Source organism: Caenorhabditis remanei, chromosome I (genome assembly GCF_010183535.1).
Source record: "Caenorhabditis remanei strain PX506 chromosome I, whole genome shotgun sequence".
Classification (NCBI taxonomy): domain Eukaryota; kingdom Metazoa; phylum Nematoda; class Chromadorea; order Rhabditida; family Rhabditidae; genus Caenorhabditis; species Caenorhabditis remanei.
The window spans coordinates 16,042,219-16,059,731 of NC_071328.1; the positions used below are offsets into that span (position 1 = coordinate 16,042,219).

Genomic DNA, 17,513 nt, shown 5'->3' on the forward strand with positions numbered 1-17,513 from the left:
TTAATTTCTGACTCCGCCCATCATATCCAATATGTGCATTGCCGAACGAGGAGGGTGAGACGATGAGGTGCCGTCGGGTTCCAGACTTCCGCGGAGCTGAAAAATTATACGGTTTAGGTGGAAAACGGCATGCCAGATAGCTAAAAATCACTTAAAACGCGCTTAAGGTTATGAAATTGTTCAAAATGGCGAAAACGCGTCAAAGGCACACCCGATGGCTTGAAAACGCGTCATAGGTGCCCCAGGAGGTGAATTCGATTGAAAATCCAAAATTTTCAGCTGAAATTGGTCGTAGTCTATGAAAACTGAAAAACCGCGCCGAAAGCACCCTAGTCTCATGCATTTTGCGATTTTTTCGAGAATTTCCTCTCAGAAACCGCGCGAACAGTACGCCAGAGGGCTAAAATCTCTCAAATTAGCAAGAAAATCAACAATTTTTCTAAAAGCCCCGCCCCCTTACCGACGCTCCGAAGAATGTCTGAAGACGTTCGTGCATGGCGTCGAACGATGAGACGAGAACTTCATGATAGGTCTGTTGATCGGATCCAATGGCCGAGGCGTTCGCTTCGATTGCCAACTGACAGGCGGACATTAGGTTTCTGGAAGAAGAAAAAATAGTTATTAGCGGCCCACCCCCTCTTACAACTGCGCCCCACCGCAAACGAGAGAGTATCGGTGAGAGACGCAGAATTTTTTCTCGCGCGAACAAATATTTTTACCATTTTTGACCTATTTTCGCTGTTTTTAAGAACAAATTACATAAAAACTTTCGAAAAATAGTGAAAATAGGTCAAAAACTGTGAAAATAATTGTTGGCGCGAGAAAAAAATCTGCGTCTCTCGCCGATACTCTCTCGTTTGCGGCGGGGCGCAGTTGTAACGAATTTGCTCGGCTAATACAGTAGGATGATACAGTAATCCCTAAAAGCGACGTGGCATTGACATTTGGGCTTCGCGCCTGAGGCGCACCAGACACGGTTTTCAATCATTTCAGGTCGTTTCTGAGCCCAAATTGGTCTGAAAAGTGGGCGGGGCCTTACCTGAAAGACTCTCTTAGCTTAACAATAGCCTCTTCTCCATATTTCTCTCGTTGCTCATCTTTTGTGAATACTTCTGCATAGGCTAGTGGACCAGCATTGACAGTCGGGAGGACGGCGCCCTGGAATAAAATTTTATCCAATAAAAAGGGGATTTTTTCAGCAAAATGTGATTTTCAGCTTTTTTGAGTGAAAAATAGCTGAAATTCGTCAAAAAAATTGAGTTTGACCCCGCTCGCTACCTGTAACAACAACTGCAATCCCTTGACATCCAATCTGCGTCCATTCGCCGCCGCACTCAACGTCTTTTTGATTTGTTCGGCTTTTGTATTCAACTTCTGACACGCGAATTCCAACGGAGAGAACTGTTCGTAGTGAACTGAGACGACTGGAAGACGTCGTCGTGTCGACGGAAATCCAGATGGGGCGACTCGAAGGACTGTCCTCTTCAGAATTTGCTCGTGGATTGCCGGCTCTCTTGACAGTTTTCTCTCGTTTTCAATCATTGCGCATTCGTATGAAAACTCGCAAAGATTCGTGTGCATCAGAAAGTCGTTGGAGATGATAGGAGTAGTCGGTTGGGAAGGGGTCGAGTCTGGAAATAGGTCTTTTCAGATAGAAATCCGCAAACATTGGTCAAAAATTGGGTTTTTTGTGTCTTCTTTAGCGAAAAACCCGTGTGTTTGGACATCCGGACACACAGATAGCCGTTAGGGCTGAAAATACTCAATATATGAGTTTTCCAGGCTCTTTTTCAATGGATTTGGCTGATAAATGCAAGAAAAATATGTTTTTCGGGTATTTTTAAGCAAAAATAGCAGAAAATTCGTCAAAAATTGAGTTTTTTGGGTCGTTTTCAGCGAGAAACTGTGTGTTTTAGAAATGCAGACATACGGACAGACTTCTGGAAGCATTTTTAAGTTATTTCATGCATAAAACATCAGTTTCTTACAAAATTCGGTTGAGAAACAAAGTTTTATCAATATGTCTGCATTATTAGACCTAGAATTCTCTTTATTTGATACTTTTGGATATCTTAACGTCTAGATGTCTGTCTGTGTATCCGGATGTCCGGTAACCTGGATTCAAGAGCTAAATCGGTTCAAAAAGTGCATTTTTGACCTGAAAAATGGCATTTTTGCTCGAAAATCTTCAATTTCAGCATGAAAACCCGTGTTTCGTCTTAAAATGCTTAAAATACGCCGAAAAACCTAATTTTTCTACCCAAAAACCCCTATTTTTTCCACATTTTCTCTCCCCTTACCAATAGAAATTGGAGACGGTTCAACGTGTGTGATCTGTACATATGCCACAGTCGGATCAATTCTTCCCATATCCAATTGCTCGTTCGCCTCAATTTGTACTCGATCGTGTCCAACTTGTCGTTGACATTTCTCTTTAATTTCCAGAGCGAATGCGGCCAGCGACGTCAGACCCACTTCTCGATAGATCCAGTCCGTGTTGTGTTCTTGTCTGAAATTACAGAGAAAATAGGCTCCGCCCCCACTTCAATTCACTCGAAAAACGGATTTTAAGAGCCAAAAATGCAATTTTTGAGAAAAAAAGGGGCGGGGCTTCAAAAGTCTGGCGCAACTCTGACGCGTCATCTATATCTTAAAGCGTCGCCAAGGCCACGCCCCCTTTACAAAAAAAATTATAGAAAATTGCAAGTCTGGCGCACCTCTGACGCGTTCCAGCTCAATTTTTCAGATCTTAGAAGCTCCGCCCACTTTTAGGCCACGCCCGTTTTCTGAGTATTTAAAAATCGAAGAAAATTGGATGTCTGGCGCACCTCTGACGCGTCATTTACTAAACTTTTGAGCTTGAAGCTACAGGCCACGCCCCCTTTTCCAAATTTCTAAAAATGAAAGGAAAATTGGACGTCTGGCGTACCTCTGACGTGTTCCAGCTCAATATTTCAAATATTAGAAACTCTGCCCACTCTTAGGCCACGCCCCCTTTCTTGCTGCTATAATCTGGCGTTCCGCTCACGCGTTCTCTTATTTCCAAACGTTTTGGTATCTGGCGCGCCGTTGACGCGTTTGTTCCAGTACTTTCATGTCACCAACTTACTTAAAATGAGTTTCTCCATAGAATCGAACACGGAAATAGGCGCCCAAATGTCGTTTTCCACTACTTCTCACTTCGGCGGCTCGACTGTACGTTTGTTGCAGTTCGGCGTACACACTGACGAGAGACTGAAAATTGGAATAATTAGCTGAAAATGACCTTAAAACGCGCTTAAAGCACCCCAGGAACTTTTTAAAAGCGTCAAAGGCGCCCCAGAAAGTGTAAAACACATCGAAAAGGGCTTTAAACTGCTTAAAACGCGCCATAAGAGCGCCAGGCATATTCATTTTTGCATACTACAGTAATCATGCTAGCTTCCACCTGATTTTCAGAGTGAATCACCCAATTTTTTTGTCTGTAAGATTGTCCCGATGTCCTGATGTCTAACCATATCGTAGACATTTTGTGGTAAACCGACTGAAAACAGGAATTTCAGTATCTTTCAAGACGACTCGTACTCAAATTGGCGAAAAATTGAGCATATAACGTGAATCTGATCGTCCGGATGTCCACAAATAGATCAAGATGAAATGGAAGAATTTCTTAAAGGAGGACCGAAGTCATATTTTTTCATATGTCAGATTCTGATATTTCAGACAATTCTAAGCAACTTTTATCATTGGAGCATAAGCTGAAAATCGCTGTAAACGCCCTAAATTCCCGTTTTCCTGACTCAAAATGAGAATTCGTGGAAGAATTTTCTCACGCAAGTTTTTCTCCACCGTGTAGTCCTCTCGGACAATATAATTTCTCAATTCCTCGTTTTCTCGACTTTTTTCAACAAAATTTCGTGTTTTTCTTCATTTTTTACGATATAAATCGAAAAAAACACGAAATTTTGTTGAAAAAAGCGAGAAAACGATGTATTGAGAAATGATATTGTCCGAGAGGACTACACGGTAGAGAAACTCGGCTCTTCCACGAAGGCTCATTTTTAGCCGGGAAAACAGGAATTTAGAGAGTAAAGAGCGATTTTCAGCATATGCTCCGACGATAAAAGTTGCTCAGAATTTTCTGAAGTATCAGAATCTGAAATATGAAAAAATATGACTTCAGTCCTTCTTTAAGCTCACTCAAAAAGAGCTACTTTCTCTGTTCTCAGTTCCGGATGTCTCGGAGCATAAAAATTGTATATTTTTTTGAACAATTGGACGAATTTCGGCTAGAAATCACAGGAAATGTGTCTATCTGAGAATCGATGTGTCCTAATGTCCGTTAGAAACCACGAATTTCTAAATTTTTGTCAAATCCTGATGAAAATGCCGTCGGATGGCAAAACGCCATTCTAACATAGTGTCCTTCTCGATGTCTGTCCATCCCCATTACATCCAGATGTCCACGCTTACCGTAAAATTCATATTCCTCTCCAACACCGGAATAATCAGCCGATACAACGGTCCGACGGCTTCAAATCTCTCGGCTAACATCAACGCCGCCGCCGTTTTATCAATCTTCGCTCCGAGATTCTCCGTCGTGAATCCGGCGGGTTGCACGTTTCCAGCGTCTCCTCCTTTAATTTGTTCCGTCTCGGAAATCTGTTGGTTAATCCAGTGGAAGGCGTTCCAGTCCACTTCGAGTTCTTCTGGAAATGATGAAAGTTGAAAGATTTGGAGATTTCTGTGCGCCTGTGTATCCAGATGTCTAGTTGATATCAATAGGGACATCCGGACAGACACAACATGTAGACAGACAGACAGACAGATCGGGGGGGGGGGGGAGATTGCAGCTAGATAGAGATTGGTTGAGATCGGCTGAGATCGCAGACATATTAGCACGGCACTCCTCTTACAACCGCGCTCTACCGAAACTAAAGAAAATTGTGTGCGAAATTGAGAGACTCAGAGAAAAAGAGACATTTTTCAAGGGAATTTCGGTGGAGCGCAGTTGTAAAAGCAATGCGAAACTGATAATGGAGGGAAAATGTGGAAAAATGACGATTTTTGGGTTGAAAAATGAGATTTTTAGCGTTTTTTAAGCCGGGGGAACAAGGGTTTTCATGCTGAAATTGAACATTTCCGAGCGAAATACTGAAAAATTTCTATTTTGGGTAGGAAAATTCACTTTTTGAACAGAAATCCAGGTTACCGGGTGTCCGAAACGGTTTCTAGTTGAAAAATATACGAAAAACTCAACTTTTACACGAATTTTCAGCTGTTTTTGTCAAAAATACCCGAAAACCAGGGTTTTTTTTCTGCATGGAGGAACTCTAAAGCTCCCAAAATACGTTTTCAGATAAAATTCGCTAAAAATCTGTCAAAAATTGAGTTTTTTGGAGTAATTTCAGCCGAAAACTGTTTGTTTTGGACATCCTGTTGCACAGACACACAGACAAAGTGTTTCCGTATCTTTTTGACAGAAAATTAGTCAGAAAACCGGATTTTCAGTCAAAATTGGACATCCGGACACACAGATAGCCATCAGAGCTGAAAATCCTCGAAAAATTAGGTTTCTAGGCTACTTTTCAGCGGATTTGGGCTTTTTTGGACAAAAATAGCTGAAAATTCGTTAAAAAATTGAGTTTTTCGTCTAATTTTGAGCTGGAAACCGTTTCGGACACCCGGTAACCTGGATTTCTGTTCAAAAAGCGCATTTTCAAACCGAAAATAGCAATTTTTCAGTATTTTGCTAGGAAATGTTCAATTTCAGCATGAAAACCCTCGTTTCCGGGTTAAAATACGCCAAAAATCTCATTTTTCAGCCCAAAAAATCGTCATTTTTCCACATTTTCCTTCAGCCCTGATGGCTTTCTGTGTGTCCGGATGTCCAGAAATAACCAATTTAGACTGAAAATCCAGTTTTTCTGACTCATTTTCAGTCAAAAAGATCCGAAAACACTCTCAAACGTCTATCTGTGTGTCTGTATGTCCAAACCAAACCGCTTCCAGCTGAAATTACTCCAAAAAACTCGATTTTTCATCAATTTTTTTCGGATTTTCAGCATATATTGCTAGAAAATGTTCAATTTCAGCACGAAAACCCTTGTTTCCGGGTTAAATTCTGCCGAAAAAACTCATTTTTCAATCCAAAAATCGTCATTTTTACTCATTTTTCCACATTTTCCCTCAGCCGATCTCAGCCGATCTCAACCAATCTCTATCTAGCTGCGATTTCAACCGATCTGAATTTCTGTCTGTCTCTATGTAGTGTCCATCCAGATGTCCACACTAACTTCTCTCCTCCAACTCCCTTGCAATAATGGCCACAGAATGCGCGTGACAAACCGACGCCTCCGCAAACCATCGATCCTGTTCATACAACTCAGCCAATGTATCGAACCAAGCACTTCTCAACGCAGCTGATCCCCGATAGCTATCAGCCAGTTGTAAATGTAGATCTGCCAATCGAATCGGATCGTTCGCCGCATCTTTCAGTGCTACAGTAGCCGTCATGACGCCACGTAGTTGACGGAGTAGATCAAGAACTGCCAAGTCGAATGACGTCGCTTTTCGTGTATCGACAAGAGACTCCACTGCCGAAAGACCACGTTCGAACGCCGCCGAATTGGAGAGCACCGATTGGAATCCTACAAAATAAACGGATTTTGAAGAGGAGAAAAATGCGTCCAAGGCGCGCCAGATTACTAACATTTCGATGTCTGGTGATGAGATATTAGGATGAGGTTAACGCGTCAAAGGCACGCCAGATAGCCTTAACTTAAAGAATGGCTTCAGAAATGCGCATCAGACATCGAAATTTTGAGCTTGGGGCACCTTTGACGCGTTTTTCAAAGACAGGAATAAGGTGAAATCGCGCCAGACGGTATTTTTCATTCATTTTGAACGTTTTAAAATAATTTCCAGAATATAGCATAACGCGCCAAAGGCACGCCAGATAACCGTGTTTCCAAGTCAAACGAAACCATGAAACTCGCGTCGAAGGCGCGCCAGTCAATAAAAGGTTTTGAGCATTTTGAGAATGACTGGGGCGTCTTTGACGCGTTTTCTAAGAAGCGAAGGCTGGAGCGCCTGAGACGCGTTCAAACTTCAGAGACTAAAAACGCGTCAAAGGCGCGCCAGATATCGAAAATTTTGAGCATTTTGAGCATGTCTGGAGTACCGTTGACGCGTTTTGCGTTTTTAGCGCTGTTTGAAGCCAGAAATGCTACGAAATCAAGGTGAAAACGCGTCAAAGGTACGCCAGTCGGCCATTTTTCATGCTTTTGACCGATTTAAAAATAATTTTGACTGCAATCTAATTTAGCTTAACGCGTCAAAGGCACGCTAGATAGCCCGTGAAATTCAGAAACGCGCGTCGAAGGCGCGCCAGTCATTACCATTTTTGGGTTTGAAATGACTGGGGGGGGGGGGGGGGGGGGCGACTTTGACGCGTAAAGTTCAGAAATAATAAACGCGTCAAAGATGCGCCAAACAGGCAAATCTGGGGCGCTTGTGACGCTTTTTTCAGTCATTTTTCATGTATTTTGAATGTTTTTTTCTCCGATTTTCAGGATTTTACCGGATTTTAGCCACATCTGGAAGCCGTACCTAACAATCTAGCCAACGCGACGCCCGTCTGACTACCGGGTCGACCCAATCGTTCACTAGAAACACCCTTCCTACTGCCGGATTGATTGTTGATTTTTGAGCTCGACGGAGAGACACTTTGAGCAAGAACTTGACTCGCAAAATATCCTTGAGCCACTTCGTATCCATTACGGAGAATTAGTTGGAGGAGAGCGGCGGCGGCGGCTTGGACGGCTGGGAGGCGGGATGCCATCTGGAAAAAATGGGTTGGAAATAGGAGATTTGGAGTACTATAATTATATAAATCAGAAAAAAGTGCATATTTCCAGCGGTTTTTAGTCAAAAAAGTAAAGAAATTACAACTAAATCATCTGTATTATTTTCTGTGTATCCAGATGTCCACTTTTTTCTATGTCTGTGTGTCTGTTTGTCCGGATTTTCTCATTCTCCGTGGCCCTCTGTGTATCCAGATGTCCAGATTTCCAAGTTTCCGCATCTGTCTATGGTATGTTTGTCCGGATTCTTCACATTTTATCTATATACACCTCCTAACTTCCTAAATTTTCTTAAGCTCATTTTAGCTGTCCCTCCGTGCATCCAGATGTCCAGATAACTGGAATCTATATGTCTAAATTTCCCCCCGGCAGTCAGAATAACGTCAAATGCGCATTTTCCAATTGAAAACCATCAATGTATGACGGGATTTCCGATTTCTTGTCTGTCTATGTGTCTGTTTGTCAGGATTTCCAAATGTTCTGTATCTTTCTGTCGAATTCTCCAAATTTGTCAGAATCCGCTGGACTGTATGTCCAGATGTCCGAATCTGTCTGTCCGTCTATCCGGGTGTCTAGATGTCGTGGCGTTTAATTATTTGCACTTTTTCACACACATTGTCCTGATGTTTAAATGATAGATCAAAAAAACTTCAAAAAACGGCATTTTCAGTACAAAAATCATTCTTATATATATATATATATATAAAACGCGTGTTGGCTCTGTCTGTGGATTTTTCTGTTTGTTTTTCAGGATTTCCGCAAGAATTTTGAGAAATAAAGTAAAGAGCACGAAAATAAGAAGATGCCAGCCGGATGAACCGCCGAGGGCGGGGCAGCCAGGCTGGGTTACGATATATATATATTTTTTAACTTTTGGTGTGATGCAACTGCGCTCTTTTGTACTTGAGTCAGGTTTTCTGCGGATGGAAAGTTCCGTGCTGTGAATCGCGTTTTCTGAGAGAGATACGCAGAATGTGCGATTTAAAGGCGCATACATTTATGAGCGAGGGTCTTACCACGAACGGTGATTCAATAGAGCGGCGAACAGAGAAATTTGAATAATTTTACGTGCGTTCACCAAAAACCAAAAACAACGCCACACAAAAGCTTTATAATAATCAATAATAAACCTGTAATATTCATTGTTGCGTGTTTCTGTAGATTTTCGTTATTATTCGATCGCTACTGAAACAGCAAAACGTATTATCCCGGCCAGAACGCGGAGGAATAATAACCATACTTGCAAAATTTCGGGCTGGCCCGCCGGGCCGGCCCGGCCCGGTTTCAGCCCGGCCCGGCCCGGCCCGGATCGGGCCGGGCCGGGCCGGGCCGAGAAAGTGCCGGCCCGGATTTGAATTTTTGAATTTTTTTCACTAGAATTTTTTTTCAATAATTTTTTTGTCTGAAAATTTTCCAAATTTTTTCTCAAGAATATAAAAAAATCAGTTTTAAGCGAGTTATAAGACCTTAAAATTCCAAAAATCGCTCCCCGTCGTCATTTTTTTCAGTACATTTCAATAGAAATTCTCGTCATCTGAGCATGAAATGCATTCATAAATGTTCATTTTTCGAATTTTTCTTGAGAATTTTTGAAAATATTGCTTTGAGGTGTACGACGAGGAGAATTTCTATTAAAATGTTCTGAAAAAGTGCACGACCAGCATCGATTTTTGACATTTTGAGGTCTCATAACTCGCTTTAGACACATTTTCAGACATGAAACCAAAAGAAATTTATCTTTTTCCTGGCTTTCTAAATCGATTCATATCAAAAATCCTCAGTTTAGAAGTAGTTGTGTCCCCCTATAAAAATTTTTCCAAAAAAATCGGAAAAATTTCGAAAAAAAAAATTTGAATTTTTTTAGTACTGAAAATCCGGGCCGAACCGGGCCGCGGGCCGGGCCGGGCCGGAGAAATTCTGATTTCGGCCCGGCCCGGCCCGTTGCAACTCTGATAATAACATTTAATTAGAAATACTTTTAAAAATCCTATTCACGAAGTAATTTATTAATTTTTTTTTTTTCGAACGTGAACAGCCCCATAATTGAAAATGCCAATAATCCTATTCAAAAAATCGAAATTTATGCCTCTATTTTGAACCTATCCGTTCGGCAATTTTTCTAACTTAAAAGTCATCAAGTATCAACTAAACCAACGTTTTTTTCTGACAAAATTACACAAAAACCCCAAAATTTGCAGTAATTTCAACAAAAAATGGGTTTTCTTTTACTTTTTTGATGAACTATGAAAATAATGCTTGAAAAGCAGAAGAAATGTTTCTAACATGCGCCTCTATTACAGGGTGCGCCACTATTATTCAAACCGCCTTTTAGGATGCGCCTGTATTAGAGGGGCGCTTCTATTACAGTTTCTACGGTATTACAGTAACCCACGCAGAAACTTTTCTACAGGATTTGAGTGAAAATTTCGAGAAATTCAGAATGCACAGACTTCTGCAGAGGCCCTGTCAAAGTACTGCGGGCAGCGCATTGAGAGGACCACCGCTGGAGGCCGTGAGGATATTCTTTCGATTTTTATTATTTGTGAATATGATTCTTTAGTATGTTTTATTTTATTTTATTCCCCGCGAATAATCGGTTAGAGCCATGGGAATGTGAAGAGACTGGGGCCGGAGTGATGATTTTCCCACTCTTTTTCCACTATTTTCCAGTTTTTTTCCCAATTTCCTTACACTTTTCCATACTTGTCAACCGGGCCGAAACTGGCCGGCTCGTAACTCGCGTCAAAATGAATATTATGAGCTGAAAAATATACCAAAATGTAGATCTCGACGAGGTCTATGTCCGTGACCTACTACGGGCCGGATGGCTATTCGTTAATAAGTCGCGGGCCGGGAAAAAGTGCCAAAAAACGCGAAAATGGACAAAAAAGCCATTCTAGCCCGGCCCGCGGTGCATTATCGAATAGTCATCTGGCCCGTAGTAGGTAACGGACATAGAACTCGTCGAGATCTACATTTTGGTATATTTTTCAGCTCATAATATTCATTTTGACGCGAGTTACGAGCCGGCCAGTTTCGGCCCGGTTGACAAGTATGCATATTTCTAACTTTTTCTTACACTTTCCTAATTCTTTTACTCTCTTCCTACTTTCATTATTTCAGAAGATGAACTTTTTCGTTTATCCCTACGTAATTCAAAAACAAATTCTGAACTTCATGAGTGATCAGGATTTGTTCATTCTCTCTTTGTGCTCGAATAATATGCGAAAATCGGTCACATTCAACCAGTGGAGCCGGTTCAGGAAAATCAAATATGTTACCTACGGAGTCAATGACCACAGCATTTATGTTTCTCTTGATTCATTTTTGCATCCATTTTTATGCTTAAGAGAGAAATTAGATAATGAAGTTAACGTGAAGAGGTTTATCATTAGTGGAAACGCTATTGATTTTCGGTGAGTTTTCGAAGTTTAAAAAAATATATTTGAAACATATTTGTCAACCGGGCCGAAACGGGCCGGCGCTTAACTTGCTTCAAACTGAGTTTAATGATCTGAAAAATTAACCAAATTTAGATATTGGCTTACGCACCGGCGACCTGTTTTGGCCCGGTTGACAGGTATGATATGCGAAGTTTTAGTTTCCATCAGACCCAGTATTAAAGCATGCAGGACATAGTTGTCACCGGGCCGATCCGGGCCTTGTTCGGGCCTTGAGATAACTCGCTTCAAAATTACAATTATGAGTCGTTCAACCTGTCAAATTGTAGATCTCGGTGAGCTCTACTCGATTCTATTTTCGTTTTCACTGTGAGTTCAGTGAGAGCCGCTGTACAATCCATTTAGTGGCCGGGCCATGAATCAAGACCATGAATCAAGACCCGGCCACTAAATGGATTGTAAAGCGGTTCTCACTAAACTCACAGTGAAAACGAAAATAGAATCGAGTAGAGCTCACCGAGATCTACAATTTGACAGGTTGATCGACTCCTAATTGTCATTTTGAAGCGAGTTATCTCAAGGCCCGCACAAGGCCCGGTGACAACTATGATGCAGGATGTTTCAGATTCCCAATTAAAACAGGACACGCAACACTTACTGCTTTGTACACTGAGAATTTCGGAACACGAGAAGTCATGGAATTGATTCATGAGCATCTCTTTCAATTATTTGGAGAGGAGAAAACGGATCATAAGATATTTATATCTACAGATTACACTGATTCATTTCCAATTCAAATCGAACATAAGAGCACAATTGATATTGTTTCTATGAAGTTCAGAGCAAAACATTGGGATGACTATTTCAAATCTAATCGTATACAAAAGCGCGTAGAAATTTACTCAGAAGAAGCAGTTGGTCGACTCAAGAAAAACTCAAGATTGTATCAAGCTGAAACTCTTTTATTCACAGGATCGAAACTGTTAATTACCGATATACTGGTCTATTTCAAAGGGCACCAGGCATTTTTGCAAACTCCGGAATGTAACATTTCTGACATAAGTTCGTTTTTGACACGATGGATGTCTCATAATTGTTGCAAAAATCTAAATTTACTGATCTTGAACTTGCTTGAATCTTCTATAGATCCTAAAGAAGTGATGAAGTTAGTTGATATAAAAAAACTCGACTCGTCGACGAAAACACCTGTGTATCTATATAACAACATGTAAGTTTGGATATAAGCTGATCGGGAGACAATTGACTTGATTTTATTTTTTCAGCTCATATAATCAAGCGGACAAGGTTCCAGTCGAACTGCCAATTCGAACATATGTTGTGCGGGACTGTGATCAAATAGTTGCTTCTGTTCACATTGAAGAAAAAAAGATGGTGCTTGGTGTTTGGAATATGACAGAAAGCAATTCATCGATAAGTTCAAGATGAAAACGGAGCCTAATCTTTGAAAAAAAAATCAAGGTGATAACCTTTTGAGCTGTACTGTATCAGTATCACACTCGCATTGTCGACAATCTCAATATCAACGTAATAAGCACATAATCTAACATGTGGTCTAAAATTCGTATCTACTGTAAAATAAAAATTTTCACAATTTTTCTCACGTCAGAATGCAGATGTCCAGACATTCCAATTAGTTGTTATTAATGTTATATTATATTTTGTATTATGTTTAATAAATCTATTCTTTAGCACATACCTCTTCCCTGTTTTCCCCCAAAACACTTTAAAAAGTTAAGAGAGCGCCAAATTTTGAGCTTGGGGTACCTTTGACGCGTTTTTAGCGGTTTTTGATGCTGGAAACGCCACGAAATCAGAGAACGCGTCAAAGGTGCGCCAGCCAACGCCTTTTTTAGTCATTTTTCATACTTTTTGAACGATTTTGACAGTTTTTTTAAAAGAGTTTTTCTTCCAGCTTAACGCGTCAAAGGCACGCCAGATAGCCAAAGATTGGCAAAAAAACGTTCTACGGCGAAGGCGCGCCAGCAGTCACTCACAATTTTGAGTTCGAAATGGTTGTGGCGACTTTGACGCGTCTTCAAAACTGAAAACGCGTCAAGACTGGAGTGCCTGAGACGCGTAAAGTTCAGAGACTAAAACGCGTCAAAGAGGCGCCAGCCAGCAAACTTGGAGCGCTTTCAGTCGAAAACCATTTCTGGTCGATTTTTACCGTTTTTAGTCAAAAATCCCGGATTTTCTGCTCGCAAACCATCAAAATCGTTCAAAATCGGTGTATTTTCAAAGATCTCTAAATTTTCTCATTCTCTGTGGCCCTCTGTGCATCCAGATATCCGGATTTCCAAACTCTGTTCATCCGGATGTCCAGACACCCCAATTTCCTCAATTTTCTGTCTGTCTTTCCTTCTGTTCATCCAGATGTCAGCCGATTTCAGCCAATCTTAACCCATCTCCATTTCTCCACACTCCTGTCTGTCCCCCTGTCCATCCAGATGTCCCCCACTCTCTTACCTGTATCAAAACCTTCTCAATCAACATATACAACGGTTCAAGGGGTCCCCCTTCGAACAGTCTCGTTCTAAACAAATTCACAAACAACGCCAGACCAGCAATGACGTGTAATCGAACACATTCACTCCAATGATCGTCACAAAGATGGAGATGAAGTGAGAGAAGTGAATGGAAAAGAGTCTCCGAGTGAGGCCAATGACGGTGATGTCGTTGTGAGGCGGCGAGTTGATGGGCGAATGTTTGAGCCACGTCGAGAACGATTAGAGCGACTTCTTGGGACAAATTGACGAGTTGAAGGACACGGAATGGAATCGAGTTCGTGGATCCTGGAAATAGAATTGAGTGTATTCTCTATGGTTTTGGGGGCGGGGGGGATGATTTTGTGAGGTTTAGAAACTCAAAGTTGCGTCAAAATTCCTAATTTTGTGTCTAAGATCGAGAAACGGGCACCAAATCCAAATGAAAAGTTGAGAAAGTGAAATTTTAATAATCAGGGATGGTTTTTGAGATGTGCAACTATGAATTGTAGCCCGGATTCTCTAAATTTTGGGCGTAGAATCGGAAAAGTGGATTCCGGGTCCCAAATGAATGGTATTGAACGTGAAAAATGAGCGGAGATGTTCGAGAACTCATAAAAATCACGCTAGATCCCCAAAAATCAGCTCGATCCTACATTTTGAGCTCCGGGAGCAGGAAAATCGAATATAAAACAGGAAAACTGGCTCCAGAATCAAAAATTTGGTCTAGAATCAGAAAAATGAGCCAGGAACCCGATAATCACCACCTCAGAACTCGATAATTTCAGAATTTTGAGTTTAAAAAACTAAGAAATTGAGCTCAGATTGATAGATCAGAAGTTTTTGAGGTCTCAGAGCTGAAAAATCGAGTCTAGAATCAGAAAATTAGTTCGAGATCCCAAAAACTGGTCCAAACTGAATATTTTTGACTCGAAAAATAAACAATGGAGTCTAGATTCCAGATCTTACGGGCCAAATCGAGAAAATGGCTCCAAATTCAAAAAAAAACATCTGAAACTGACCAGACGCATTCGGATCATCATCACCCATCATCATTTCAGCCGATTGTCGATTGGGTGTAGTGGATGAGACACGTGCAGATGGTAAGTTGAGAGTAAACAGAGAACGAGTCTTCGAATTGGCAGCAGTACGGCGAAGAGCATGCTCTTTTCCACGGTATCTGAAAACAGAAAGATGTGTGTCTGTCGGTGTGTCCAGAACTCCGGAATTCCGGAATAAAATTTCGAAAATCCGCAACACGGAATTCTGAAATTTACAACAGAAAACTGTGTGAAATTTTTGGGAACATTTTGTCTGAAATCAATCTGAAACTGTATGCTCTGGTGCAAATCAAAAAGTGCTCAAAAATATTCAAAACGTTACCTAAAAACCTCAAAAATTTGTATCGGATGCTTTAAAAAGCTAAAATTCTTGGAATTTCAGCCGAAATTTGTTTTAAAAAGAGCTTCTTGAAAAATATTTGTTTAAACAGCTAAATTTCTGGAAATGTCAGCTCAAAACCTATAATTTTATGCAATTTTCAACTAAAAACTTTGAAAAATTGAGTTTCAGGCCCCAAGAAAGCGAAAAATCTGAAATTTTGTGGCAATTTTTACGAATTTTTTTATTCAAATGTATGCTCTGATGCAAATCAAAGTGTTCCAAAAATATCCAAAGAGGGTTACCTAAAAACGTCGACAATCAACTCCAACAGCCGTATCATCTTCTCAGCATTCGCTCCGTCGTTCTCTGTCCACAAAGCGGCGAGTATTCGTTTTGGCATTCGTTGGAGAATGAATACACAACAAATCAATATATCCTGTATCTCGTCTTCTGTCAACTTCTCAACTAGTGGTGTCGACGACGTCTGGAAAATGATTTTTTCATGGTTTTCAGCCGACGTTTTGCTGATTTCCGATTAAACAAATGTCTGGCGTGGCTAAAACGCGTCAGAATTTTGAAGATGCGGTAGCTGGCGTGCCTTTGGACGCTTTCTAGACAACTTTGACCGATTCTAACGAGTCTGGCGCATTTTCGGAAAAATTTTTGGCGATCTAGGGCACATTGGACGCTTTGCGATCTTAACCGAATCTCACGAGTCTGGCGCACGTTTGACGCATTTTTGAATCCCGACGATCTTCACCGATTTTTAGCAGTATGGCGCACGTTTGACGCATTTTCAAACCTCCTTTCAAGCTATCTGGGGCACCTTTGACGCATTTTCAGACTACTTTCGTGTTTTGCGCTGTTTGGGGCACCTTTGGCCCATTTTCAGACTATTATCTGGGGCACCTTTGATCTTGACCGATTCTCACGAGTCTGGCGCGCTTTTGGCGCACTTTCAGACCACTTTTGGGGAACCTTTGGCGCTATCTGGCGTTCCTTAGGAGTGTTGTCCTAATTTTGACAAATCTGGCGTGCCTTAGACGCGTCAGAATTTGAAAAAAAAATGCGGTCGCTGGGGTGCCTTTGGACGCTTTTTGTATACTTTAAAACCAATTTTAATGAATACAGTTTGACGCGAGTTTGGAATCATTTCTAAGCTATCTGGGGCGTCTTTGACGCTTTTCGATCTTGACCGATTTTCACGAGTCTGGCGCACTTTTGACGCATTTGAAAACCACTTTTGGGGTATCTGGTGCGCTTTTGACGCATTTTCAGACCACTTTTGGGCTATCTGGGGCGTCTTTGACGCTTTTCGATCTTGACTGATTCTCACGAGCCTGGCGCACTTTTGACGCATTTTCAGACTGCTTTTGGGGTATCTGAGCCTAATTTTGACAAATCTGGCGTGCCTTTGGACGCCTTACCTTCTGCCCTCCAGCACCATTCGATGCTCCCAACGGAGGCGGCGGTGGCATCTGTGGTGGCCGTGACGTCGTCATCGTTGAATGTGTCGACGGAACGGGACTCGATGTTCTCACGGGACTTCCTCTCGAGAATTGATTCACTTCCGTGTATCGATTCGTCACACTTCGAAATTTCGACATTGACTTTGCTGACACTGATGAGGCTATCGTCTGTGTGTGGGCAGTGGGGAATGAACGATAGCCGGTGGGCGTGGCGTCGACGTCTTCAAATTCTTCCGAAACGAATTCGTGGAGATGATCGAGAGCGAAGGTTAGGACGGGCGCGTAGAGCATCGCGATTCGACGTTGGATTGTCTGGAAATATTTAGTTACTTTTTGAGATTTCTGGGGCGTCGTTGGCGCGCGCTTTTTAGAAAGAAAATGGCTTTAAAACGACGTTTTTAGCAGAATTGGAGATGGCTGGCGCGCCTTTGACGCGTTCTTACAACAAAGATTGCCTGGAGTGTCTGGTGCTCCTTCGGCGCGTCTAATAATAAGTACTATTTGAGATGGCTGGAGTGCCGTTGACGCGCTTTTCAGGGAAAAATGGCTTTAGAAACGGTCAAACCCTAAAAACCAGAAGTTGAAACAACTGGTGCGCGTTTGACGCGTTCTCACAGCAAAAATGGTATTCAGAAATGTCAGGAGCGCCTTTGACGCATTTTAGAATGTGGAAATTCTATAATTTTCACATTTATGGCAGGCTTGAGCGCGTTTTTTTGTAAAACCTCAAATAATGAACTGGTGCACCTTCGGCGCGTCTCACAATCCCAATTTTCTGACTATTTCAGCGGTTTTTGTTCAAATATCTGGGGGCTGGCGCATCTTGGACGCGTTTCTTATATGCTTTTTGAAAATTATAAGATCTGGGGCACCTTTAACGCGCTTTTTTTGGTTTGAAAAGTCAGTTTTTGA

General features: G+C 41.5%; 2 protein-coding genes across 2 annotated transcripts in view; one reads left to right on the forward strand and one right to left on the reverse strand.

Annotated features, from left to right (window-relative positions):
- Nucleotides 1-17,513, reverse strand: part of GCK72_003401 (uncharacterized protein) — a gene marked incomplete at both ends in the record, with an annotated part of 36,760 nt that continues 19,247 nt past the window's right edge. Inside the window, 13 exons of the mRNA XM_053724035.1 lie at nt 1-96; nt 461-599; nt 1,040-1,158; nt 1,279-1,631; nt 2,301-2,509; nt 3,110-3,234; nt 4,453-4,688; nt 6,276-6,629; nt 7,591-7,822; nt 13,733-14,058; nt 14,772-14,929; nt 15,435-15,616; nt 16,560-16,913. Coding sequence (XP_053592680.1) covers nt 1-96; nt 461-599; nt 1,040-1,158; nt 1,279-1,631; nt 2,301-2,509; nt 3,110-3,234; nt 4,453-4,688; nt 6,276-6,629; nt 7,591-7,822; nt 13,733-14,058; nt 14,772-14,929; nt 15,435-15,616; nt 16,560-16,913 — 2,883 coding nt within the window. The remainder of the gene's footprint in view (nt 97-460; nt 600-1,039; nt 1,159-1,278; nt 1,632-2,300; nt 2,510-3,109; nt 3,235-4,452; nt 4,689-6,275; nt 6,630-7,590; nt 7,823-13,732; nt 14,059-14,771; nt 14,930-15,434; nt 15,617-16,559; nt 16,914-17,513) is intronic.
- Nucleotides 12,406-12,691, forward strand: GCK72_003402 (uncharacterized protein; the record flags this gene model as incomplete). The annotated part of the gene is made up of 2 exons (XM_053724036.1): nt 12,406-12,473; nt 12,529-12,691. 2 exons carry the CDS (start codon nt 12,406-12,408, stop codon nt 12,689-12,691), a joined length of 231 nt encoding a protein of 76 aa, XP_053592681.1.